This window comes from Melanerpes formicivorus, unplaced genomic scaffold, assembly GCF_026170545.1.
Source record: "Melanerpes formicivorus ecotype bairdi unplaced genomic scaffold, bMelFor1.0.p_v2 SCAF_46, whole genome shotgun sequence".
In the NCBI taxonomy this organism is placed as follows: domain Eukaryota; kingdom Metazoa; phylum Chordata; class Aves; order Piciformes; family Picidae; genus Melanerpes; species Melanerpes formicivorus.
Genome location: NW_027142398.1, coordinates 22,696 through 49,153, shown reverse-complemented (window position 1 = coordinate 49,153; position 26,458 = coordinate 22,696). Strand labels below are relative to the sequence as shown.

General features: G+C 57.4%; 2 protein-coding genes across 5 annotated transcripts in view; one reads left to right on the top strand and one right to left on the bottom strand.

The window, feature by feature from the left end:
* Window positions 1-1,521: 1,521 nt before the first annotated feature.
* PNPLA1 (patatin like phospholipase domain containing 1) lies at window positions 1,522-25,872 on the top strand. 4 transcript variants are annotated; one of them, XM_068159456.1, is made up of 10 exons: window positions 1,522-1,601; window positions 6,567-6,971; window positions 12,274-12,506; window positions 15,538-15,603; window positions 17,394-17,606; window positions 18,469-18,529; window positions 18,616-18,756; window positions 20,130-20,229; window positions 21,804-21,914; window positions 25,038-25,872. In XM_068159456.1, exons 2-10 carry the CDS (start codon window positions 6,770-6,772, stop codon window positions 25,039-25,041), a joined length of 1,131 nt encoding a protein of 376 aa, XP_068015557.1. In that variant the 5' UTR covers window positions 1,522-1,601; window positions 6,567-6,769; the 3' UTR covers window positions 25,042-25,872. The 4 variants fall into 4 exon arrangements, with proteins under 4 accessions (XP_068015557.1, XP_068015560.1, XP_068015559.1 ...); XM_068159458.1 differs by lacking the exon at window positions 1,522-1,601 and having other exon boundaries at window positions 6,272-6,971; window positions 17,529-17,606; XM_068159455.1 differs by lacking the exon at window positions 1,522-1,601 and having other exon boundaries at window positions 6,274-6,971.
* LOC137451746 (omega-hydroxyceramide transacylase-like) overlaps window positions 20,050-26,458 on the bottom strand; it is a 23,362-nt gene continuing 16,953 nt past the window's right edge. The window contains exons 7-8 of the mRNA XM_068159451.1: window positions 25,705-25,924; window positions 20,050-20,137 (exon numbers count right to left, since the gene is read on the bottom strand). Coding sequence (XP_068015552.1) covers window positions 20,068-20,137; window positions 25,705-25,924 — 290 coding nt within the window. The 3' untranslated portion in view covers window positions 20,050-20,067. The remainder of the gene's footprint in view (window positions 20,138-25,704; window positions 25,925-26,458) is intronic.

Genomic DNA, 26,458 nt, shown 5'->3' with positions numbered 1-26,458 from the left:
AGAGCTTCCTCCTGCTGCCCAGCCTGAACCTGCCCTGCTCAGTCCGTTGTCCCTCATCCTGTTGATTCCCCTTCATGGCCAGGGAGTTGTTGAGGTGGTTCCATAGCAGGGAGCTGCTGGTGCAGTGGTGCAGGCTGGTTGGGAGCCCAGTTTGGCTGAGCCATTCTTGGGCTGTGGTGCTGACAGAAGGGTCAATGCCCCCCAGCATTCCTGCTGCTTCACTTAGGGCAGTTTGGGAGACAAACCTCTATGGCAAAGGAGCTTCCAGAGCTCCAAGGCAGGTCCAGAGGAGGCCACAGCAGTGCTGACAGGGCTGGAAGCCCTCTGCTGCAAGGCCAGGCTGGGAGAGTTGGGGTTGTGCAGCCTGGAAAAGAGAAGGCTCCAGGGAGAGCTTCTGGTGGCCTTGCAGTGCTTCAAGGGGACAATCAGAAAGCTGGGGACAGAGTTTAGAGCAGGGCCTGTTGGGACAGGACAAGGGGGGATGGTTTGGAACTAAAAGAGGCAGATTGAGAGTGGAGAGAAGGGAGAAATGTTTGAGCCTGAGGGTGGGGAGAGCCTGTGCCAGGCTGCCCAGAGAGCTGGGAGCTGCCCCATGCAGGTCAGGTTGTCTGGGGCTGTGAGCAGCCTGCTGCAGCTGGGGATGTCCCTGCAGCTTTGAAGGTCCCTTCCCCACCCAAACCAGCCTGGGATTCTCTGCCAGAGCTGCAGAGGAGCTCCCAGCTGCTGAAAAGCCCCAGGGAGGGGCACCCCTAGAATAGAATAGAATAGAATAGAATAGAATAGAATAGAATAGAATAGAAGAATAGAATAGAATAGAATAGAATTAGCCAGGTTGGAAGAGACCTTTGAGATTATCAAGTCCAACCTATCACCCAGCACCTCCTGACAACTAAACCATGGCACCAAGGGCCTCATCCAGGCTCTTCCTAAACCCCTCCAGGGATGGGGACTCCACCACCTCCCTGGGCAGCACATCCCCAGGGCCAATCTCTCTTGCTGGCAAGAATTTCTTCCTCACCTCCAGCCTAAACCTCCCCTGGCACAGCTTGAGACTGTGTCCTCTTGTTCTGGTGCTGCTTGCCTGGGAGAAGAGCCCAACCCCCACCTGGCTCCAACCTCCCTTCAGGTAGCTGTAGAGAGCAACTTGCTTGGGCTCTGTCTAGTTCAGCCCAGGCTTAGGACTGTGCCAAACACCAAACCCCACTCCTGGACTCTGCCCGGGGATGCCAGCAGCAAGCACAGAGCCAGCACCACCTTTCCTCGTGGCTGGCAAGCCGGCTGGGAAGCTTTTATTGCAGGACGAACTGAAAGCACTGCTGCTCGTCTGCAGCCTCCACAACCTTCCCCTTCCCTGCCTGCAGCCGGGGGGGGAGCTGCGCTGGACTGTGACCGGGGCAGGGCAGGCTGCTGTCAGGGACACAGCCAGGCCAGGCTGGGAGGATCACACGGTGTTATCTGTGTGCTTTGCATCCGAGCTGAGGTGGTGCCCGCTGCGGGTTGGGATTTGCATGGAGCAGAAAAGGCTTTTGTCTCCCCACTGACTGCCAGCAGGACCTCATCTCCGCCTGGCGCCTGGGACCCTCCTGCCTGCCACAGCCCCGGTGAGCAAAACAACTCCTCCCTCCCTCCCGCTCCTGCTCCTGAGCTTTCCCTGGCACCATGGCTGAGCCAAATACCCTCCCTCTCTGCTCACCACACCTTGGCCCACTGACTGGGGCAGCAGTGATGGGGAATCGAGGAGCAAAACTCCCACAGCCTCTTAGCCAAGGGGCTCCTGGTCCCAGATCATGGCATCATGGAAGCCTAGAACGGGCTGGGGTGGAAGGGACCTTAAAGACCATCCAGTGCTAACCCCCAGGAACACCTCCCTAGGAACACCTCCAGGCAGGGGGCAGCCACAACCTCCCTGGGCAAACTGTGCCAGAGTCTCCCCTCCCTCACCCTCAACAATCTCTTCCTCCTCTCCACTCTCAGTCTCCCCTCTCCCAGCTCAAAGCCATTGTCCCTCATCCTGTCCCTCCCAGCCCTTGTTCAAAGTCCCTCCCCAGCTCTCCTGGAGCCCCTTCAGGTGCTGCAAGGCTGCTCTGAGGTCTTTGTGGAGCCTTCTCTTCCCCAGTATGAACAGCCCCCAACTCTCCCAGCCTGGCTCCACAGGGGAGGTTCTCAACCCTCTGATCATCTTCTTGGCCTCCTCTGGACCCATTCTAGCAGCTCCAGGTTATTCTTTAGTTGAAGGCCCCAGAGCTGGAGGCAGTGCTGCAGGTGGGGGCTGAGCAGAGCAGAGCAGAGGGGCAGAATCCCCTCCCTGTGCTGTGCTCTCCCTGCCCTGGCTGCAGCTCAGCACTCAGCTGGCTCTGGGCTGCCAGGGACCACTGCTGGCTCCTGGGGAAAGGTAACCCAGCCCAAAGCAGAGGTGCAGCTCCAGCCCAGCATGGTGGGATCACAGTGGGAGCAGCCATGGCTGCTCCTAGTGCAGCACCCCAGGGCTGGTGGCTCTTGGAGCCCAGGTCCCTTCTCCTGTGTGCTTCCAGCACCTTGACTTAAATCCCTTGGTTATAAAACTGAGGCTTCGATAGCCTGTGGCCACTGAAGACATTAAGAAGGTATTAAAGAAGGCCAAGCTGTTAGCCCCAGGGCTTTGAGTGGTTTCCAGCTCCTGGTATTACCTTCATCCTCCCCTGAACACCCTGCCCTGGCTGCAGCCAGCTCAAAGCCACCTCTCAGGAGCATCCTGGGCTCACAGACAGCGACCAGCTGGGCACTGATCCTGCCCTGCCTCTTGCCTCCCACTCAGCCTTGCCCAGGGACAGAGCATCTCCCAGGGCTGACCCCCTGAGACAGAGCTGCCTGTTCCAACAAAGAATCATGGAATGATGTGGGTGGGAAAGGACCTTCAAAGCTCCTCCAGTCCCAACCCCCTGCAGTCCCCAGGGACGTCTGCAGCACTGATCCTGCCCTGCCAGAGAGCCCTGTGAGCCACACAGCCCCCTGCCCACCTGCTGCTCAGGGACAGCTGCAGCTCTTCCCCTGAATGCATGAAATCATCCAATCCCAGAATGGTTTGGGTGGGAAGAGGCTTTAAAGCCCACCCAGTCCAACCCCTTGCACCCAGCAGGGACATCCCCAGCCACAGCAGGTTGCTCACAGTCCCAACTAACCTGCCTTGCACTGGTGCCAGGCATGGGGCAGCTCCCAGCTCTCTGGGCAGCCTGCCACAGGCTCTCCCCACCCTCAGCACCAAACATTTCTCCTTCTCTCCACTCTCAAGCTGCCTCTTTTAGTTCCAGACCATCCCCCCTTGTCCTGTCCCAACAGGCCCTGCTCAGAACTCTGTCCCCAGCTTTCTGGTTGTCCTCTTGAGGCACTGCAGAAGCTCTCCCTGGAGCCTTCTCCTCTCCAGGCTGCACAACCCCAACTCTCTCAGCCTGGCCTCCCAGCAGAGCCCTTCCAGCCCTCAAGAGAGGTTCCAGCATCTCAGCTTGCTTCTGGGATCTTGCCTCTCCAACATCCTCAGTCTCCTCTCCTCCTGCTTTGCTGCTGCCAGGTGAGGGAGGGCAGCTCAGAAAGCCAGCCAGGCTCTGAAGGAGCCAATGAATGCAGAATCTGTGGTCCCTGAGAGGATGGTGACAAGCTTTCATCTCAGGGGAGCATGGCTCCAGGCCAGGGAGGAGGCTGTCCCCTGGGATGCTGTCCTGGGGCCTCCCTGTTGGCTGTGGGTGAGGCTGCAGGGCAGATTTTGCATCCCCCCCCAAGGAGTGCCTGGGAAGTGCTGTGCTGTGGCTGTGCTGCTTGGCCAGCAGACCCCCAAGGTGTGTGCCCAGAGCCAGGCTCCTCTTGGGCTGCCCAGGGCAGCCTGGGGCTTCTGAGCATGCCCTGAAGTCCCTGCAGGTGTGAGCTGCCAGCTGCCAGGCTGCTGTCCTGCCCTTGCCAGGTCTGATGGCTTCCATCTTCCCTTTCCCCTGTCCTCCTCTCTGTCCTGCCTCCCCTACCCTGAGCTTCTCCTGGGGCTGCCCTTCCTCAGCCTGGGACTGTGCTTTCTGCTGGGGCTTGGCCTGCTTAGGGGCTTCCATGCATTCACTGTATCATAGAATCAGTCAGGGTTGGAAGGGACCACAAGGATCATCCAGCCCCAACCCCCCTGCCATGGGCAGGGACACCCCACACTAGATCAGCCTGGCCACAGCCTCAGCCAGCCTGGCCTTAAACACCTCCAGGGACAGGGCCCCAACCACCTCCCTGGACAACCCATTCCAGGGCTTCACCACTCTCATGGGGAAGAACTTCCTCCTCAAAAGACCACAGCACCTCAGCATGCAGCTACACACTTCTCTTCTTGCAGGGACAAAGGCTCCTTCACCATCTGGCTCTGGGAATGGACAACCCCAGTTAATGTCTTCCTCATGGCAGCTCACAGGATGTTAGGGGTTGGAAGGGACCTCTGGAGATCACCCAGCCCAACCCCCCCTCCTCCCCCTGCCAGAGCAGGACCATAGAATCCAGCACAGGTCCCACAGGAGCACATCCAGGTGGGGCTGGAAAGACTCCTGAGAAGGAGACTTCACAGCCTGCAAGGAAAGAAACTCTGATGAGCTACCCAGACTGGAACCTCCTCCACTGGAAGGGTCCTCAAAGCCTGGCACAGGCTCCCCAAAGCCTGGCACAGGCTCCCCAGGGAGGTGGTTGGATCCCCACATGCCTGGAGGTGTTTCAAAGCCACAGAGATGTGGTGCTGAGGGTCATGGTTTAGCCCCAGCCTTGGGAGAGTTAGATAAAGGTTGGACTCAGTGATCTTAAAGGTCTCCTCCAACAACAGTGATTCTGTGACTCAAACAAGAGCCTGAGGGAAGAAGAGCTCCTGGCTGAGCTCTGTTGGGGTTTTCACTCACAAGGTGCTGTGGAGCAGCCCACAGAAACATAGAACCACAGAGCTGGCAGGGCTGGAAGGGAGCTCAAGGCTCAGCCAGCTCCAAGCCCCTGCCATGGGCAGGGACACCTCACACCACAGCAGCTTGCTCACAGCCACCTCCAGCCTGGCTGCAAACACCTCCAGGCAGGAGGCTTCCACCACCTCCCTGGGCAGCCTGGGCCAGGCTCTCACCACCCTCCTGGCCAACAACTTCTTCCTCACAGCCAATCTTCATCTCCCCACTTCTAGTTCTGCTCCATCCCCCCCAGTCCTATCCCTCCCTCACACCCTCCAAAGTCCCTCCCCAGCTTTCCTGCAGCCCCCTGCAGATCCTGGGAGGCCACAAGGAGGTCTCCTGGGAACCTTCTCCTCTCCAGCCTGCACAACCCCAACTCTCTCAGGCTGTCTGCAGAGCAGAGCAGCTCCAGCCCTCTGCTCCTCCTCCTGGCCCTGCTCTGGACACCTTCCAGCCCCTCCAGAACCTTCCTGGCACAGAGGCTCCTGGCACACACCCTCCCTGTGGTGCCTGCAGCATTCCCTGGGGGGCTGGGGCACAGCCTTGGCACAGTTAATGCACAGAGAAGATGAGGCAAACGCCATCCCCTGTGCACACACTCCCTCCTGGGGCACACCTGTGTGCTCAGAGCAGCTGCAGTGGTAGAGGGGAATTATTGCCCTTCTTCCACCTGCAGAAGAGTCCTGTGGCCAGTTCTGGGCTCCTCAATTGAAGAAGGACATTGAGAGGCTGGAAGGTGTCCAGAGAAGGGCAAGGAGGCTGGGGAGGGGTCTGGAGCACAGCCCTGGGAGCACAGGCTGAGGGAGCTGGGGTTGCTTAGCCTGGAGAGGAGGAGGCTCAGGGGAGACCTTCTTGCTCTCTGCAACTCCCTGCAGGGAGGTTGGAGCCAGGTGGGGGTTGGGCTCTTCTCCCAGGCACCCAGCAGCAGAACAAGAGGACACAGTCTCAAGCTGTGCCAGGGGAGGTTTAGGCTGGAGGTGAGGAGAAAGTTCTTCCCAGCAAGAGAGCTTGGCCCTGGGGATGTGCTGCCCAGGGAGGTGGTGGAAGCCTCCTGCCTGGAGGTGTTTGCAGCCAGGCTGGAGGTGGCTGTGAGCAAGCTGCTGTGGTGTGAGGTGTCCCTGCCCATGGCAGGGGCTTGGAGCTGGCTGAGCCTTGAGCTCCCTTCCAGCCCTGACAGCTCTGTGACTCTATGATTCAGAAAGCAAATCCAGCTCCTTGTTTCCCCCTCCTCAGAGGCTACCCAAGTGGCACCAGGCCCCTTCCAGCAGGGAGCAGAGATGTGGAATGTTTCCAAACCCTACCCCAAGGCAATGCCCTCACCCACCCCTTGTGTAACTCCCTCTGCCTTTAAGTGCCTTATCCCAGGCTTTGCTCACCCAGCACTGAGCTGTGCCTAAGCTGGGATTGACAGAGAATCCTATTGAGGGGAACACCCTGGCTGCAGAGAGCACAGAGCAAAGAGGCACTTTTGTCGGGATCTGCCCTGCTGGACGGGCACAGTCACTTGGGGACCACCTCCAGGAGGCCTTTTGAGCTCTCTTGGTGGAGAAGAGGAGCCCTGCTTCAGCCCTGAGCACCTGAGCTGGCCCTGCTGGGGGGCAGCACAGAGGCTCTCCTGGGCAGGGGCTGCATTGCTGTTTTCAGCACAGTTCAAAGAGCCGCTGGACCTCGGCGCCTCGGGGAGCTGCCGGGAAAGGAGGTGGAAAAATCCATCTTCTGGACACCTGCACAGCCAGGGATGAGCCTGGAGAGAGCAGAGGAGAAGACAGCCTGAGGTTCATCTGGTGGAGAAGAAGAAGAGCAAGCCCTGCGCGCAGCCGGACAGGTGGCAGGCAGCCGGACCCGAGATGGCCGAGGAGAGCCTGCAGGGCTCCAGCACTCCCTTCTCCCTCTCCTTTTCGGGCAGCGGCTTCCTCGTCCTCTACCAGGTCGGGGTGGTGCAGTCCCTCCTGGAGCTGGCTCCTGAGCTCCTCAAGTCTGCCTGCAAGGTCTACGGCTCCTCCGCCGGCTCCCTGATCGCCGCCGCCGTGGTCTGCGGCGTGGGGCTGGGTAAGGCAGCAGAGGGCTGGAGCTGCTCTGCCCTCGGGACAGGCTGAGAGAGTTGGGGTTGTGCAGGCTGGAGAGGAGAAGGCTCCCAGGAGACCTCCTTGTGGCCTTCCAGGAGCTGCAGGGGGCTGCAGGAAAGCTGGGGAGGGACTTTGGAGGGTATGAGGGAGGGATAGGACTGGGGGGGATGGAGCAGAACTAGAAGTGGGGGAGATGGAGATTGGCTGTGAGGAAGAAGTTGTTGGCCAGGAGGGTGGTGAGAGCCTGGCCCAGGCTGCCCAGGGAGGTGGTGGAAGCCTCCTGCCTGGAGGTGTTTGCAGCCAGGCTGGAGGTGGCTGTGAGCAAGCTGCTGTGGTGTGAGGTGTCCCTGCCCATGGCAGGGGCTTGGAGCTGGCTGAGCCTTGAGCTCCCTTCCAGCCCTGCCAGCTCTGGGATTCCATGATTTGGCTCTGTGCTGTGACCATTTTGGTCTGGCTCTTCCCTTGTAGGCTTTTTTTTTTTGGGTAGTCCTCCAATCAAAAAGCATCAGGGGAGGTTATGGGCTTCAAACCACACACAGAGCTCCTGAGCAGGGCCTGGGCTTGCAGGTGCTCCTGCTTTGGACTCAAAGCAAACAGCCAAGGGTCTGCTGGTGAGTGTGGTTTGTAAGGCCAGGCTGGAGGTGGCTGTGAGCAACCTGCTGTAGTGTGAGGTGTCCCTGCCCATGGCAGGGGGGTTGGAGCTGGCTGAGCCTTGAGCTCCCTTCCAGTCCTGGCAGTTCTAAGAGCTCCCTTTGCTGCCTGGCTTGCCTTGCACGACTCTCCTGGCTGTGGCTGGGGCAGTGGGGAGGGGTGGGGGGAAAGCAGTGCTGGTGGAACTCAGACACAAGGCACAGGAGGAGTTTGCAGATGCTGTCAGGTTTGGGTGGTGCCGGCTGCTGCAGCCCATTGCTGCTGCCTGCATCTCAGCTGGGGCTGCCTGTGTGGTGCTGCCCCTGCTGAAGGAGGAGGTCTCTTTCTGCTGCAAGGACTAAGGAGTGAGGAGTGTGGCCAGCAGATCCAGGGAGGTTCTCTTCCCCCTCTACTCTGCCCTCATGAGACCTCAATGGGAATATTGCATCCAGTTCTGGGCTCCCCAGCTCAGGAGAGACAGGGATCTGCTGGACAGAGTCCAAGGGAGGGCTCCAAGGATGCTGAAGGGACTGGAGACTGCCTGGGGAGGAGAGGCTGAGAGCCCTGGGGGTGGTTAGTGTGGAGAGGAGAAGGCTGAGAGGGATCTGATCAATGTCTATCAAGATCTGAGGGCTGGGGGTGAGGAGGGAGGGGACAGGGCCAGGCTCTGCTCAGCTGCACCCTGGGGTAGGACAAGAGGCAATGGATGGAAACTGCAGCACAGGAGGTTCCAGCTCAGCATGAGGAGGAACTTCTGCACTGTGAGGCTCCCAGAGCCCTGGAGCAGGCTGCCCAGAGAGGTTGTGGAGTCTCCTTCTCTGGAGCCTTCCCAGCCCTGTCTGGATGTGTTCTGTGTGACCTGAGCTGGATCCTCTGCTCCTGCTCTGGCAGGGGCAGCCCTCTCGTTCCCTATGGATCAGCTCCCCTTAGCCATGCAGGGACCTGTGGGACAGGCACTTAGGGAGCTCCAGAGCTGGCAGCTCTCTCTGTGAGTTGCTTTGGGTTATGCTACTCAACCTTTCCAGCACAAGGGATGCCTGGGCGTTAGGAACAAGTTCTGCACCACCAGGGTGGTGGAACACTGCAACAGGTTGCCCAGGGAGGTGGTTGGGGTCCCATCCCTGGAGATGTTCAAGGTGAGGCTCGAGAGGGCAACCTGACCTAGTGGAGGATGTCCCTGCTGACTGCAGAGGGGGTTGGACTGGATGGCTTTTGGAGGTCCCTTCCCACCCACACCACTCTATGGCTCTATAAGATGTGCTGTGACTCCTTCCAGCTCCAGGAGCTGCCTTTCCCCTTGGCAAGGGCTCCTCAGAGGGACAAGTCCAGGGGGGCAGCACTCCCTGCTCTGACCTGGCTCAGGGGTTCCTCTTCCTGCTTCAAAGGAACTTTTACCCTGAACCTCTTTAGACAATGGAAGCAACTCCCCCTGACCCTCCTCCCACCTCCCCCCCAGCAATAAGATCCTCTCTATGTAGAATTAATTCAGAGCACTTAATCCACTTCCAATAATCACATCCTCCCATATTTCCACTGAGTGTCCATGTGCAAACAAGGGCACACAGGGCTTAAGGCTTGGGAGGCTGATCCAAGCCCTGCTTCAAGCACAACTCCCTTGAGAGGAGGTTGGAGCCCAGCAGGGGTTGGGCTCTTCTCCCCAGGTGAACAGCAGGAGAGGAGATGACCCTGAAATTGTGCCAGGAGAGGGTTAGGTTGGAGGGGAGGAAGGATTTCTCTGCTGGAGGAGTGGTCAGGGCTTGGCAGAGGCTGCCCAGGGAGGTGGTGGAGTCCCCATGGCTGGAGGGGTTGCAGCAAGCTGTGGCCATGGCTCTTGGGGCCAGGGTTTGGGTGTCAGGAGGTGTTAGGTAATAGCTTGGACTTGGGAATCTTTGAGGTCTTTTCCAACCTGATTGAGTCTGTGATTCTGGGCAAGGTGTGGCCATGGCACCTGGGGCCAGGGTTTGGTGGCCATGGGCTGGTGTTGGACTGGATGATGTTGGAGGATACTGAGGCGCTTGAAGGTGTCCTGGGGCAGTCCCGGGGGCAGATGTCCAGCTCCCCTGTGAAGGGGGACACAGTGATCACTGCCTCCTCCAGGCTGGACACGGGCTGCAGGCCAGTGAATCCTCCATCCACGTATCTCTGGGGGCAGAGCAGAGGCAGGGCTGGCTCTCAGGGCTGCTGCAGCCTGGGTGAGGCCAGCAGCACTGAGAGGAGAGCGAGCAGCTGCAGGAACCTCTCCTGCCCTCAGCCACTCCCAGCAGGGCCTTGCTTTAGGAAGGACATTGAGAGACTGGAAGGTGTCCAGAGAAGGGCAACAAAGCTGGGGAGGGGTCTGGGGCACAGCCCTGGGAGGAGAGGCTGAGGGAGCTGGGGTTGCTTAGCCTGCAGAAGAGGAGGCTCAGGGGAGACCTTCTTGCTCTCTGCAACTCCCTGCAGGGAGGTTGGAGCCAGGTGGGGGTTGGGCTCTTCTCCCAGGCACCCAGCAGCAGAACAAGAGGACACAGTCTCAAGCTGTGCCAGGGGAGGTTAGGCTGGAGGTGAGGAGAAAGTTCTTCCCAGGCAGAGAGATTGTCCCTGGGGATGTGCTGCCCAGGGAGGTGGTGGAGTCCCCATCCCTGGAGGTGTTCAAGAGGGGCTTGGATGTGGCCCTTGGAGCCATGGGTTAGCAGTCAGGAGGTGCTGGGTGTCAGCTTGGACTTGATGACCTCTGAGGTTTCTTCCAACCTATTGATTCTGTCAACTCATGCCCCCCAGACAATTCTGTGGGGACATTGAGGGGGAGCTGAGCTATCAGGGTTCAAATAACAGCAGAGGAAAGAATTCCTGCAGTCTGTGCTGCCTGCTAGAACCACCCTGCTGCACCTGAGAAAGAATGCAGGAGTTTGGTGAATGCATTCAGACAAAGCCCAAAGGACCTTTTTCTGCCCACTTGGGCCTGGACTCCTCCACAGATCAGCCAAGGTCCCAAACCTGTTCCTCTGCTTCCTCTTGCTGGGGCAGCAGGGTAGAGCTGGGGCCACCCAGCAGCCTGGTCGCTGCTCTTGCTGCAGGCACCGGTGCTGGATGGGGCTCTGCCTCAGCAGGGCTGGTAGGAAGCACCCACCTAGAGGTGCTGAGATGATCTTGTGCCCAAAACATCTTCCCCAGGGGAAGGAAAGACCTTCTGGGGAGTGAGGACTCTGCTTGGGTTTCTAAGATGGAAAAGGAGCCTGGCCCAAACTCTGTCAGACCCACTTTGGGGAGGACTGGGGCAAAAAGAGGGTAGAAGTTGTGCTTGGCCCCTGCTGGGGTGGCTGTGGTCATGTCCCTGCCTTGCCCTGCACCTGGGCTGGGTGAGGAGGGCTGAGCTCTCCAAGCCAGGCTGTCCTTTGCCACCCCACAGGTCACCACCTGGGCTCATGCCAGCTGGTGCAGGCAGGGGCACTCGTGGCACTGCCTGCCAGGGTCATGCCTTGCTCACCTTGAGTCAAAGCCCTGTCCACAGCCAGAGCCCCCAGAGCTGGGGCTGGCCCTCAGCCCCTGCCTGGCAGCTTGTGGGCAGTCTGTTCCATGCTTTGCCCCCTTCCCAGGCCATGGCAGATGCAGGCAGGGCAGGGGGCTGGGATGCTTCCCCTGCCCCGAGTGTCTGTGGCCCTGCAGGTATCCCTGCAGACCCTACATGAACCCATCCAGCCCTAATCATCACACCACATGGCCTGAGCATCTGCTCCAACATTTATAACCCCTCTTAAGACCTCTGCTGCTCCAGTTGCCTTCAGGACACTGCAGCTAATCCATCTGTCTGTCTGTCCCTGATGCTAAACCAACCTCACCAGACAGCCTGGAGACCTTTGCCCCTCCTGTGCCACGGTGCTCAGGCAAGGCTGTGGCTGGCTGGGGGTGCAAAGTCCCAGGGAGGCCTTCTGGGTGCAAGGATGACTCACTGCAGCCTTGGGGAGCCAGGGGAGAGTTTGGCTCCAAGGGTTTAAAGCCCCAAGGTGAGGTCTCCATTTCAGCAAAGGGACCAAGATCACAGGATCACAGATCAGAGGATGTTAGAGGTTGGAAGGGACCTCTGGAGATCACCCAGTCCAACTCCCCTGCCAGAGCAGGACATAGAATCCAGCTCAGGTCACACAGAACACATCCAGACAGGGCTGGAAAGGCTCCAGAGGAGACTCCACAACCTCTCTGGGCAGCCTGCTCCAGGGCTCTGGGAGCCTCACAGTGCAGAAGTTCCTCCTCATGCTGAGCTGGAACCTCCTGTGCTGCAGTTTCCATCCACTGCCTCTTGTCCTACCCCAGGGTGCAGCTGAGCAGAGCCTGTCCCTGTCCCCTCCCTCCTCACCCCCAGCCCTCAGCTATTGATAGACATTGATCAGATCCCTCTCAGCCTTCTCCTCTCCACACTAACCACCCCCAGGGCTCTCAGGCTCTCCTCCCCAGGCAGTCTCCAGTCCCTTAATCATCCTTGTAGCCCTCCCTTGGACTCTGTCCAGCAGATCCCTGTCCCTCCTGAGCTGGGCAGCCCCGAGCTGGATGCAATATTCCCATTGAGGTCTCATGGGGGCAAAGCAGAGGGAGGAGGAGAAGCTCCCTGGCTCTGCTGGCAGCAGCTCTGCAGGGCAGCAGGGGCAGTGACCTTCTCTCTTTTCTTCCCTTCTCTTTGTCAGATGACCTAAAGGAGTTTTTCTTTGCCATGGCCAAGGAAGTCAGGAAGACCATCCTGGGCCCTCTCTCTCCCAAGTGCAGCTTGCTGGCCAACATCAAGACAGTCCTGCAGAAGATGCTGCCAGAGGACTCCTACCAGCTGGCCTCGGGGCGGCTGCACATCTCCCTCACCCGGGTGGCTGACGGCCAGAACGTGATGGTCTCTGACTTCAGCTCAAAAGAGGAACTCATTCAGGTGAGAGGACCTTCCCCTTGGGCTGCAGGAAGATCTCTACCCACTGCTTAGGCTGGAGGAACACGAGCATTGATGCCTTAAAGCCGTGGAGCTGTGGTGCTGAGGGCTGTGGCTTAGTGCTGGGCTTGGTAGGGCTGGGCTGGAGGATGTGCTTGGTCTCTTATCCCAGGCAAGCAGCAGCAGAACAAGAGGACACAGTCTCAAGCTGTGCCAGGGGAGGCTGAGGCTAGATGTTAGGAAGAAATTCTTGCCAGCCAGAGAGATTGGCCCTGGGGATGTGCTGCCCAGGGAGGTGGTGGAGTCCCCATCCCTGGAGGTGTTTGGGAAGAGCCTGGATGAGACCCTTGGAGCCATGGTTGAGTTGATCAGATGGTGCTGGGGGAGAGATTGGACTCGATGATTTCCAAGTTCTTTTCCAACCTGGTCAACTCAATCCAACTCAATCCAACTCAATCCAACTCAATCCAACTCAATCCAACTCAATCCAACTCAATCCAACTCAATCCAACTCAATCCAACTCAACTCAACTCAATTCAACTCAATTCAACTCAACTCAACTCAACTAAATTCAATTCAATTCAACTCAACTCAATTCAATTCAATTCAATTCAACTCAACTCAATTCAACTCAATTCAACTCAACTCAATTCAATTCAATTCACTTCAATTCAATTCAATTCAACTGAACTAAACTCAATTCAACTCAACTCAATTCAATTCACTTCAATTCAATTCAATTCAACTCAACTCAATCCAACTCAATTCAGTTCAACTCAACTCAACTCAATTCAATCCAATTCAATTCAGTTCAACTCAACTCAACTCAACTCAATTCAATTCAATTCAATTCAATTCAACTCAACTCAATTCAACTCAACTCAACTCAACTCAACTCAACTCAATTCAACTCAACTCAACTCAACTCAACTCAACTCAATTCAAATCAACTCAATTCAACTAAATTCAACTCAACTCAATTCAACTCAACTCAATTCAATTCAACTCAACTCAACTCAACTCAATTCAATTCAATTCAACTCAACTCAACTCAACTCAATTCAAATCAACTCAACTCAACTAAATTCAACTCAACTCAATTAAACTCAACTCAATTAAACTCAACTCTATTCTATTCTATTCTATTCTATTCTATTCTATTCTATTCTATTCTATTCTATTCTATTCTATTCTATTCTATTCTAAAAGGCTTTTCCAACTCCATCTTAGGAACAATTTCTTTGCTGCAAGAGTGGTCAGGGATTGGAAGAGGTTGCCCAGGGAGGTGGTGGAGTCTCCATCCATGGAGGTGTTCTGCAGAGGCCACACCTTGAGTCCTGTGTCCAGTTCTGGGCTCCTTGGTTTAAGAAGGACACTGAGACACTTGGAGGTGTGCAGAGAAGGGCAAGAAAGCTGGGGAGGGGTCTGGAGCACAGCCCTGGGAGGAGAGGCTGAGGGAGCTGGGGTTGCTTAGCCTGCAGAAGAGGAGGCTCAGGGGAGACCTTCTTGCTCTCTGCAACTCCCTGCAGGGAGGTTGGAGCCAGGTGGGGGTTGGGCTCTTCTCCCAGGCAAGCAGCCCCAGAACAAGAGGACACAGTCTCAAGCTGTGCCAGGGGAAGATTAGGCTGGAGGTGAGGAGAAAGTTCTTCCCAGCAAGAGAGATTGGCCCTGGGGATGTGCTGCCCAGGGAGGTGGTGGAGTCCCCATCCCTGGAGGTGTTTAGGAAGAGACTGGATGGGATGCTTGGTGCCATGGTTGAGTTGATCAGATGGTGCTGGGGGAGAGGTTGGACTTGATGGTCTCAAAGGTCTCTTCCAACCTGGTTATTTCTACCCTACCCTACCCTACCCTACCCTACCCTACCCTACCCTACCCTACCCTACCCTACCCTACCCTACCCTATCCTACCCTATCCTATCCTATCCTATCCTATCCTATCCTATCCTATCCTATCCTATCCTATCCTATCCTATCCTATCCTATCCTGTCCTATCCTATGCCATTCTGTTTTTCCTCACTAAGCAGCCTGGCAGCTGGCAGCTCACACCTGCAGGGACTTCAGGGCATGCTCAGAAGCCCCAGGCTGCCCTGGGCAGCCCAAGAGGAGCCTGGCTCTGGGCACACACCTTGGGGGTCTGCTGGCCAAGCAGCACAGCCACAGCACAGCACTTCCCAGGCACTCCTTGGGGGGGGATGCAAAATCTGCCCTGCAGCCTCACCCACAGCCAACAGGGAGGCCCCAGGACAGCATCCCAGGGGACAGCCTCCTCCCTGGCCTGGAGCCATGCTCCCCTGAGATGAAAGCTTGTCACCATCCTCTCAGGGACCACAGATTCTGCCTTCATTGGCTCCTTCAGAGCCTGGCTGGCTTTCTGAGCTGCCCTCCCTCACCTGGCAGCAGCAAAGCAGGAGGAGAGGAGACTGAGGACGTTGGAGAGGCAAGATCCCAGAAGCAAGCTGAGATGCTGGAACCTCTCTTGAGGGCTGGGAGGCCTCTGCTGGGAGGCCAGGCTGAGAGAGTTGGGGTTGTGCAGCCTGGAGAGGAGAAGGCTCCAGGGAAACCTTCTGCAGTGCTTCAAGAGGACAACCAGAAAGCTGGGGACAGAGTTTTGAGCAGGGCCTGTTGGGACAGGAGAAGGGGGAATGGTCTGGAACTAAAAGAGGCAGCTTGAGAGTGGAGAGAAGGAGAAATGTTTGGTGCTGAGCGTGGGGAGAGCCTGTGCCAGGCTGCCCAGAGAGCTGGGAGCTGCCCCATGCCTGGCACCAGGGCAGGGCAGGGCTGGGAGCAGCCTGCTGCAGCTGGGGATGTCCCTGGGGGCTGTGGGGGTGTTGGGATAGATGTGATCCAAAGGTCCCTTCCAACCTAGAGTGATTCTTTCTCCTTGAGGCAGTCAAGAGCAAAGCTCAGGTGGTGCCAGGAGCCTGGCTCCAGGAGGTTTGCCAAGCCTGGGTCTGCAGGCACTCAGCCATCAGCTTGTGTTCAGAGGAGCTCTGACAGGAGCACTGACTTCTGCAATTGCTCTCTTCCCTCAGGCTCTCCTCTGCAGCTGCTTTCTTCCCATCTACTGTGGCTTCATTCCTCCATCCTACCGGGGTGTGGTGAGTGACACTCAGCAACCACCTGCAGCCCCTCCTGGCCCTGGGGCTTCGCATTCCCTGCACCACAGAGGAGGCAAATATGTGCCTGGGCTTCCCCTGGACTCAAGAGAGGATGAAAAAGCCTCTTAGCTCCTCCTTCATCCCATCCTAAGATGACAGCTGGCTGGCATTGTCATCTGGGGAAGCCTCTCCTGCTTTGCCTGGGGACAGAGGCTGGGTGATGGATCTTGCCCTGAGCTGGGGGGGATGCCCCCACTCCTGACATTGGCACACAGCCCACTGAGGGAGTTGGGGTTGGTCAGTCTGGAGAAGAAAAGGCTCTGAGAAGACCTCCTTGTGCCTTTCCAGGATCTGCAGGGGGGTCCAGGAAAGCTTGAGAGGGACTTTGGAGGCTGTCAGAGAGGGATAGGGCTGGGGGGGATGGAGCAGAACTAGAAGTGGGGAGATAGAGATTGGCTGTGAGGAAGAAGTTGTTGGCCAGGAGGGTGGTGAGAGCCTGGCCCAGGCTGCCCAGGGAGGTGGTGGAAGCCTCCTGCCTGGAGGTGTTTGCAGCCAGGCTGGAGGTGGCTGTGAGCAAGCTGCTGTGGTGTGAGGTGTCCCTGGGCATGGCAGGGGCTTGGAGCTGGCTGAGCCTTGAGCTGCCTCCCAGCCCTGACAGCTCTGTGAGTCTATGAAGCCTGGCAGGACCCAGGCCATGGCTGTGTGAAGCTCCTCTGCACTCTCACCCCCTGACTTTGATCATCTGCAGTCCTTGCAACCTCAGCCCCCACTGAGGTGGGTGGCAAATTATCCTTTTTGGCTAAGGAGAGGACATTTCCTTTGCCTGGTGAGCAGCCCTCAGGGCTCTGCAGGCAGCCAAGAGGTGCAGGGAACTCTCCTGCCCTCCTGCTCAAGCTCAGGACTGGAAATGTTCAGGCCACTCTAAGGTGGGTGAGGTTGGAGTGGCCTAATGAGTGCCAGAGCAGCTTTACAGAGGTTTGTGCACTGCAAGAGTTCTGCTCCCCATTTAACAATTGCTGCTGACTACAGCCCCTGCTCCAGGAGGCAGCTGGGGGCCAGAGGCAGGGCAGCAGGAGGAGCTGGAAAAGACCAGCATGGAGTGAGGGAGTAAGGAGATGCTGGTCTGAGTGGGAAGAGCAGCAGAGAAGCAGTAAGGTTGGAAAAGACCTCAGAGCTCAGCAAGTCCAAGCTGTCACCCAACACCTCCTGACAACCAAACCATGGCTCCAAGTGCCACATCCAATCCCCTCTGGAGGTGAGGAGAAAGTTCTTCACAGAGAGAGTTGTTGGCCCTTGGGATGTGCTGAACACCTCCAGGGATGGGGACAGGGACTCCACCACCTCCCTGGGCAGCACATCCCCAGGGACAATCTCTCTGCCTGGGAAGAACTTTCTCCTAACCTCCAGCCTAAACCTCCCCTGGCACAGCTTGAGACTGTGTCCTCTTGTTCTGGTGCTGCTTGCCTGGGAGAAGAGCCCAACCCCCACCTGGCTCCAACCTCCCTGCAGGGAGTTGCAGAGAGCAAGAAGGTCTCCCCTGAGCCTCCTCTTCTGCAGGCTAAGCAACCCCAGCTCCCTCAGCCTCTCCTCCCAGGGCTGTGCTCCAGACCCCTCCCCAGCTTGGTTGCCCTTCTCTGGACACCTTCCAGTCTCTCAATGTCCTTCCTAAAGCAAGGCCCTGCTGAGGGCAGGAGAGGTTCCTGCAGCTGCTCACTCTCCTCTCAGTGCTGCTGGCCTCACCCAGGCTGCAGCAGCCCTGAGAGCCAGCCCTGCCTCTGCTCTGCCCCCAGAGATACGTGGATGGAGGATTCACTGGCCTGCAGCCCGTGTCCAGCCTGGAGGAGGCAGTGATCACTGTGTCCCCCTTCACAGGGGAGCTGGACATCTGCCCCCGGGACTGCCCTGCCATCTTCTTCTGCTTCCAGATCTTCAATGGCAGCATCCAGATCTCCATAGAGAACCTCTGCAGGATCAGCTATGCTCTCTTCCCACCCAGCACCATGGTAAGCCCAGCAGCTCCCCTTCCCAGCTGCATTAAAGCTGCCCCTGCCCTCCCAAGCTGTGAGGCTCAGCCTCCTCCTGCAATGAATCAGCTTTGAAGGGGAGAAAGTTCTTCCTAGAGAGAGTTGTTAGCCCTTGGGATGTGCTGCCCAGGGAGGTGGTGGAGTCCCCATCCCTGGAGGTGTTCAGGAGGGGATTGGATGTGGCACTTGGAGCCATGCTTTAGCTCTCAGGAGGTGCTGGGGGTTGGACTTGCTGATCTCTGAGGTCTTTTCCATCCTTCTTGATTCTATGATTGTCTGAGGGTGTGGGGTCCCCTGAAGGCAGCCTGAGGGGGAGTGGGCATGGCTGGCAGGAGTGCCAGAGGCTTGCTGGGGTGTCAGGAAGAGCACAAGTGGCTGTGAGCAACCTGCTGTGGTGTGAGGTGTCCCTGCCCATGGCAGGGGCTTGGAGCTGGCTGAGCCTTGAGCTCCCTTCCAGCCCTGACAGCTCTGTGATTCTATGAGTGTGACAGTGTGCAACCAGAGGAGGCCACGGCAGTGCTGGCAGGGCTGGAAGGCCTCTGCTGGGAGGCCAGGCTGGGAGAGTTGGGGCTGTGCAGCCTGGAGAGGAGAAGGCTCCAGGGAGAGCTCCTGGTGGCCTTGCAGTGACAATTAGAAAGCTGGGGACAGATTTTGGGCAGGACCTGCTGTGCCAGGCCAAGGGGGGATGGTTTGGAACTGAAAGAGGCAGATTGAGAGTGGAGAGAAGGGATTGGAGGTGGCCCTTGGTGCCATGGTTTAGCCCTGAGCTCTGTGGGGACAGCTTGGACTCAGTGATCCTTGAGGTCCCTTCCAGCCGTGGTGGTTCTGTGCTTCCTTGCAGGTGCTGAACGACATCTTCTCCCAGGGCTACCAGGACACTGCCCTTTTCCTCTACAGGAACAGTAAGTGCTCCCCCAAGGCCTGAAGGGCAGCCCAGAGCTGTGAGCCCGGGGTGCTGGGCTCAGCCCTTTCTTTCCCTCCCCTCCAGATGCCTTTGGCTTTAACTACTTCGACGGCAATTTCCGCTTCGCCACCATGTGCGGCAAGAACGACTTCGCCCCTGCCAGCAGGGCAGTCCCTGGCCTCTACAGGAGGGTGCCACAGTGCCTGGCCCCCTGCTTCCTGCCAGGTACAGGGTGTGGGGTTTGCAGGGGGCTGCTGAAGTCTCTGTGAGGGGCACTTTCCTAAACTGAGAGCCCCGCAGGTCAGGAAAGAGGTTGAGAGGCTGGGAGGTGTCCAGGGAAGGGCAACAGAGCTGGGGAGGGGTCTGGGGCACAGCCCTGGGAGGAGAGGCTGAGGGAGCTGGGGTTGCTTAGCCTGCAGAAGAGGAGGCTCAGGGGAGACCTTCTTGCTCTCTGCAACTCCCTGCAGGGAGGTTGGAGCCAGGTGGGGGTTGGGCTCTTCTCCCAGGCAAGCAGCAGCAGAACAAGAGGACACAGTCTCAAGCTGTGCCAGGGGAGGTTCAGGCTGGAGGTGAGGAGAAAGTTCTTCCCAGGCAGAGAGCTTGGCCCTGGGGCTGTGCTGCCCAGGGAGGTGGTGGAGTCCCCATCCCTGGAGGTGTTTAAGAGGGGATTGGATGTGGCACTTGGAGCCATGGTTGAGTTGAGCAGATGGTGCTGGGGGAGAGGTTGGACTTGGTGATCTCTGAGGTCTTTTCCAAGCTGGTTAATTCTATTCTAGTCTAGTCTAGTCTAGTCTAGTCTAGTCTACCCTACCCTAGTCTAGTCTAGTCTATGGATTCTGATTAAGAGGTTATTGAATTAGTTATCATCACCCTGCTCAGGTGAGACCTCACTTGCAGCACTGTGTTCAGCTTTAGATTCCCCAGCACAGACAGGGAGCTGCTGGAGCAGGGCCAGAGGAGGCCCCAGCAGTGCTGGCAGGGCTGGAAGCCCTCTGCTGGGAGGCCAGGCTGAGAGGGTTGGGCTTGGGCAGCCTGGAGAGGAGAAGGCTCTAGGGAAACCTTCTGGTGGCCTTGCAGTGCTGAAAGAGGACAATCAGACAGCTGGGGACAGAGTTTTGAGCAGTGACAGGGCAAGGGGGGGATGGTTTGGAACTGAAAGAGGCAGACTCAGAGTGGAGAGAAGGAGAAATGTTTGGTGCTGAGGGTGGGGAGAGCCTGTGCCAGGCTGCCCAGAGAGCTGGGAGCTGCCCCAGGGCTGGCACCAGGGCAGGGCAGGTTGGTTGGGGCTGGGAGCAACCTGCTCTGGCTGGGGATGTCCCTGCTGAGCGCAGGGCAGGTGGAGAAGATGACCTTGAAGGGTCCCTTCCCCCCCCCCCCCCCCCCCCCCCGTCTGGGACTCCAGGGCAGTGACCATTTGCAGCTGAGCAGTATCAGGGCACAGAGAGGCGATGTAGGAGCAGCTGAGGCTGGGTTCTGAGCTGGCCTTCAGCAGGCTGAGCTGCAGCAAGAGCTCCTGGACAGGAGGAAGTGTTGCCTTTATTGTCCTGCTTCTCGTGGCCGCTGCTGATTCACTTCTCTGCTGTCGTCGCTGGGCTCAGGTCTGTCCCTGTGGAGGAAGGAGCAGCTGAGCGGACTGCAGGATCCCCTCTCCAAGGTCCTGCTGCAGCCCTACCGGCTGCCGGCTTTCCTCAGGAAGGGGTAAGGAGGGCTTGGAAGAGTCCCCAAAGCTGCAGACACCGGCAGCTGCCTCTCCAGCAGTGGTTAGAGAGCTGGAGGGACGCAGGGGAGGATGAGCATGAGGCAGAGAGGCGTCCCTGCAAGCCCAGGCACAGGGTGTGCAGTGGGATGCTCAACCCTCAGGTGGGAGACACATGGGGCAAGGGGGCTGGTGCTGAGCCTCTGCCTTCCTCTGGGCCACAGCAAGCTGCTGCACATCTCCTGAGGAAACAGCCCAGGAGGCTTCCCCTTGCTCTCCAGGAGAGCAGAAATAGTGTGGCCAGCAGGAGCAGGGAGCTCATCCTGCCCTGTGCTCAGCACTGCTGAGGCCACACCTGGAGTCCTGTGGCCAGCTCTGGGCTCCTCAGGTCAGGAAAGAGGTTGAGCTGCTGGAAGGTGTCCAGAGAAGGGCAACAAAGCTGGGGAGGGGTCTGGGGCACAGCCCTGGGAGGAGAGGCTGAGGGAGCTGGGGTTGCTTAGCCTGCAGAAGAGGAGGCTCAGGGGAGACCTTCTTGCTCTCTGCAACTCCCTGCAGGGAGGTTGGAGCCAGGTGGGGGTTGGGCTCTTCTCCCAGGCAAGCAGCACCAGAACAAGAGGACACAGTCTCAAGCTGTGCCAGGGGAGGTTTAGGCTGGAGGTGAGGAGAAAGTTCTTCCTAGAGAGAGTTGTTAGCCATTGGGATGTGCTGCCCAGGGAGGTGGTGGAGTCCCCATCCCTGGAGGTGTTCAAGAGGGGCTTGGATGTGCCAGTTGGAGCCATGGTTTAGTTGGTCAGGAGGTGCTGGGGGATAGGTTGGACTTGGTGAGCTCTGAGGTCTTTTCCAACCTTATTGATTCTATGATTGTCTGAGGGTGTGGGGTCCCCTGAAGGCAGCCTCAGGGGGAGTGGGCATGGCTGGCAGGAGTGCCAGAGGCTTGCTGGGGTGTCAGGAAGAGCACAAGTGGCTGTGAGCAAGCTGCTGTGGTGTGAGGTGTCCCTGCCCATGGCAGGGGCTTGGAGCTGGCTGAGCCTTGAGCTCCCTTCCAACCCTTACACTTCTGTGATTCTATGTGTGACAGTGTGCAACCAGAGGAGGCCACAGCAGTGCTGGCAGGGCTGGAAGCCCTCTGCTGGGAGGCCAGGCTGGGAGAGTTGGGGCTGTGCAGCCTGGGAAAGAGAAGGCTCAAGGGAGAGCTTCTGGTGGCCTTGCAGTGACAATCAGAAAGCTGGGGACAGACTTTTGGGCAGGGCCTGAAGTGAGAGGACAAGGAGGGGATGGTTTGGAACTAAAAGAGGCAGATTGAGAGCAGAGAGAAGGGAGAAAGGTTTGCCCCTGAGGGTGAGGAGAGCCTGTGCCAGGCTGCCCAGAGAGCTGGGAGCTGCCCCATGCCTGGCACCAGTGCAGGGCAGGTTGGTTGGGGCTGTGAGCAGCCTGCTGCAGCTGGGGATGTCCCTGGGGACTGCAGGTGATTGGAGCTTTGGAGGTCCCTTCCCACCCAAAGCACTCTGGGGTTCTATGGTTATCAGCTTTTGTTGCCTTTGCTGCTGCTGAAGCTCTGCTGCTTGGGGTTCTGCAGGCTGAAGAAGCTGTGGGGGCTGCTGGAAGCTCTCAGCTCCACGGTCAAACAGTTCCAGAAGCTCCTCCAGACCATGCTGCCTGTCTTGCCCAGGAGGGCTGTGGCCAGGAGGTGAGGTGATTGAGGGGTGCAAACCAGAGCAGAGGAAGCCTGGGGGACCTGAGCTGTGGGTCACTGATGTTGAGTGGGGCAAACCCCTCCAAACTCTGCAGTACCCCCCCCCCCAAAAAATGGCCAATTTCTGCCTCTGTGATGTTCTTTAATCAGTGACATCCAGGAGAAGCTCTCAGCCAGCTTAGAGCTGGTTCCCTCCAGCACCACATCCTTGTTCCAGAGCATTTATCTGCTGGGATCTATCCTGGCAGGCACCAGGCACGTTCCCCCAGCCCCTGAGAGGAGTTTTGACCCTCAGATGTGGTGGATCACAGGCACTGAACTCCTCACACGGACACCTACGAAGCCACATGCCCCCAGATCCTGCTTGCAGGCTGCTTCCCAGGCAGCTGGCAAAGAGACTGTGCACAGCTGGCACCCCTGGGGCAGCTCCACAGCTCCCCAGAGCTGGCACCTCTGGGGCAGCTCCACAGCTCCTCAGCTGGGGAAAAGCTTTGCAGCATCAAACACAATTCCTCAGCTGTGGAAAAAGCTTTTCAGGAGCAAACATCCCTGGGGCAGCTCCACAATTCCTCAGCTATGGAAAAGCTTTTCAGCACCAAACCCCCCTGGGGCAGCTCCACAATTCCTCAGCTGGAGAAAAAGCTTTGCAGCACCAAACACCCCTGGGGTAGCTCCAGAGTTCCTCAGCCATGGAAAAGCTTTGCAGCACCAAACACTCCTGGGGCAGCTGCAGAATTCCTCTGCCATGGAAAAGCTTCCCAGCATCAAACACCCCTGGGGCAGCTCCACTGCTCCTCAGCTATGGAAAAGCTTTGCAGCACCAAACACAGCTCCTCAGCCACGGAAAAGCTTTTCAGCACCAAACCCCCCTGGGGCAGCTCCACAATTCCTCAGCTGGGGAAAAAGCTTTGCAGCACCAAGCAGCCTTGGGGTAGCTCCACAGTTCCTCAGCCATGGAAAAGCTTTTCAGCACCAAACACCCCTGGAGGCAGCTCCAGAATTCCTCAGCTGGGGAAAAGCTTTGCAGCACCAAAACCAATTCCTCAGCTGTGGAAAATCTTTGCAGCCCCAAAGACAATTCCTCAGCCATGGAAAAGCTTCTCAGCATCAAACACCCCTGGGGCAGCTCCACTGCTCCTCAGCTATGGAAAAGCTTTGCAGCACCAAGCACAGCTCCTCAGCCACGGAAAAGTTTTTTAGCACCAAACCCCCCTGGGGCAGCTCCACAATTCCTCAGCTGGGGAAAGAGCTTTTCAACATCAAACCCCCCTGGGGTAGCTCCACAGATCCTCAGCCATGGAAAAGCTTTGCAGCACCAAACACAATTCCTCAGCTGTGGAAAAAGCTTTACAGCACCAAAGACAATTCCTCAGCCGTGGAAAAAGCTTTGCAGCACCAAGCACAATTCCTCAGCTATGGAAAAGCTTTTCAACATCAAATTCCCCTGGGGTAGCTCCAGAATTCCTCAGCTATGGAGAAGCTTTGCAACACCAAAGACAATTCCTCAGCTATGGAAAAGCTTTGCAGCACCAAACCCCTCTGGGGTAGCTCCACAGTTCCTCAGCTATGGAAAAGCTTTTCAGTACCCAACACCCCCGGGGGCAGCTCCATAATCCTCAGCTATGGAAAAGCTTTTCTGGAGCAAACATCCCTGGGGCAGCTCCACAATTCCTCAGCCATGGAAAAGTTTTTCAGCACCAAACCCCCCGGGGGCAGCTCCAGAATTCCTCAGCCGTGGAAAAGCTTTGCAGCATCAAACACAATTCCTCAGCTGTGGAAAAAGCTTTTCAGGAGCAAACACCCCTGGGGCAGCTCCAGAATTCCTCAGCTGTGGAAAAGCTTTTCAGCACCAAACACAATTCCTCAGCCATGGAAAAGCTTTTCAGCAGCAAACCCCCCTGGGGCAGCTCCACAATTCCTCAGCTGGGGAAAAAGCTTTTCAGCATCAAACACCCCTGGGGTAGCTCCAGAGTTCCTCAGCCATGGAAAAGCTTTGCAGCACCAAACACTCCTGGGGCAGCTCCAGAGTTCCTCAGCCACGGAAAAGCTTCCCAGCATCAAACACCCCTGGGGCAGCTGCAGAATTCCTCTGCCATGGAAAAGCTTTTCAGCACCAAACCCCCTGGGGGCAGCTCCAGAATTCCTCAGCTGTGGAAAAGCTTTGCAGCATCAAACACAATTCCTCAGCTGTGGAAAAAGCTTTTCAGGAGCAAACACCCCTGGGGCAGCTCCAGAATTCCTCAGCTGTGGAAAAGCTTTTCAGCGCCAAACACAATTCCTCACCCATGGAAAAGCTTTTAAAACCAAACACTCCTGGGGCAGCTCCACAGCTCCTCAGCTATGGAAAAGCTTTTAACACCAAACACTCCTGGGGCAGCTCCAGAGTTCCTCAGCTATGGAAAAGCTTTCCAGCAGCAAACAGAATTCCTCAGCTGTGGAAAAGCTTTGCAGCACCAAACACAGCTCCTCAGCCACGGAAAAGCTTTTCAGCACCAAACCCCCCTGGGGCAGCTCCACAATTCCTCAGCTGGGGAAAAAGCTTTGCAGCACCAAGCAGCCTTGGGGTAGCTCCACAGTTCCTCAGCCATGGAAAAGCTTTTCAGCACCAAACACCCCTGGAGGCAGCTCCAGAATTCCTCAGCCATGGAAAAGCTTTTTAGTACCAAACACAATTCCTCAGCCATGGAAAAGCTTTCCAGCACCAAACAGAATTCCTCAGCCACGTAAAGGCTTTACAGCATCAAACACCCCTGGGGCAGCTCCACAATTCCTCAGCTATGGAGAAGCTTTGCAACACCAAACACAATTCCTCAGCCATGGAAAAGCTTTTCAGCATCAACCCCCCCTGGGGTAGCTCCACAATTCCTCAGCTGTGGAAAAAGCTTTTCAGCACCAAACACCCCCGGGGCAGCTCCACAATTCCTCAGCTGGGGAAAAAGCTTTGCAGCACCAAACACCCCCGGGGCAGCTCCACAATTCCTCAGCCACGGCAAAGCTTTTCAGCCCCACAGAGCCCTTGGCCCTTGTTGGCTCAGCCACCCCCCACAACTCACCAGCAGGATTGTTCCCTTAGGCAGGCAGCCCCCAAACCAACTAACCACTGCTTTGTTTCCTCAGGTAACCAGCCTGGAGATGCCCTGGGAGTCTCCACAGCCGTGCTGGGGAGCAGTGGGAGACCCCAGAGCCGGCTTCAGGCAGCACCTGGCTGTGTGAACCAACGAGGGAATCGTTTTGGGGTGGTTTGGGTTTCTTTGCTTGCTTTGCTTTTTCCACTTGGAGGCTCAGGCTGCTTTTGTTTCCAGTGCTGCTGCTGCAGCCTCCCTGCCCAGCTTGAGGCTGAGGACAGGGGCTGTGGAGCTGCATTGGTGACCAAGCCACAGCCTGGGGGGTGGGGGGGGGAGCCTGGGCAGCTTCACTGGCACTGCTGCTCAGCCCCAGCTGCTGAGCACCAGCAGTGTCCCTCCTGCTGCTGTGGTGCAGACTCCAGGATCCCAGCAGTCAGAAGGGACCTCTGAAGATCAGCCACTCCAGATCCCATGCTGGAGCAGCATCCCCTGGAGCAAATCACACAGGAAGAGGTCCAGCTGGGCTTGGAAGCTCTCCACCCCAGGAGACTCCACAACCTCCCTGGGCAGCCTGCTCCAGGCCTCCAGCAGCCTCACACCAAAGAAGTTTCTCCTCCTGTTCAGGTGGAACCTCCTGGGTTCCATTTAGTGCCCACTGCCCCTTGTCCTCTCACTGGGCACCACGGAGAAGGTTCTGCCTCTGTCCTCCTGACACTCACCCTTTAGACACTTGAAGTCTTTCCCTCTCACTCAGAAACTTGCAGAGAGATTCATCAGGTAGGAAGCAGAGAGAGGGAGCAGCCTCAGGGAGCACCACGCTGGTCAGGAACTCATTTTGATCCAGTTCCCTGAAGTCCTTTTGCTGATTAAACTTCTCTTGAGCTTCACACACCCTCACAGGCCTGCTTCTTCCAGGGGAGGACCTCTCTGGAGTTGGAGCTGTGGAGAATCATCATAGAATCAACACAGAATGGAATGGAGTGGAGTGGAATGGAGTGGAGTGGAGTGGAATGGAATGGGATAGGATAGGATAGAATAGAATAGAATAGCATAGAATAGAGTAGAATGAACCAGGTTGGAAAAGACCTCAGAGCTCACCAAGTCCAACCTCTCCCCCAGCACCATCTGATCAGCTCAACCATGGCACCAAGGGCCTCAGCCAGGCTCTTCCTAAACACCTCCAGGGATGGGGACTCCACCACCTCCCTGGGCAGCACAGCCCCAGGGACAATCTCTCTGGCTGAGAAGAATTTCTTCCTCCCCTCCAGTCTAAACCTCCCCTGGCACAGCTTGAGACTGTGTCCTCTTGTTCTGGTGCTGTTTGCCTGGGAGAAGAGCCCAACCCCCAGCTGGCTCCAAGCTCCCTTCAGGGAGTTGCAGAGAGCAAGAAGGTCTCCCCTGAGCCTCCTCTTCTGCAGGCTAAGCAACCCCAGCTCCCTCAGCCTCTCCTCCCAGGGCTGTGCCCCAGACCCC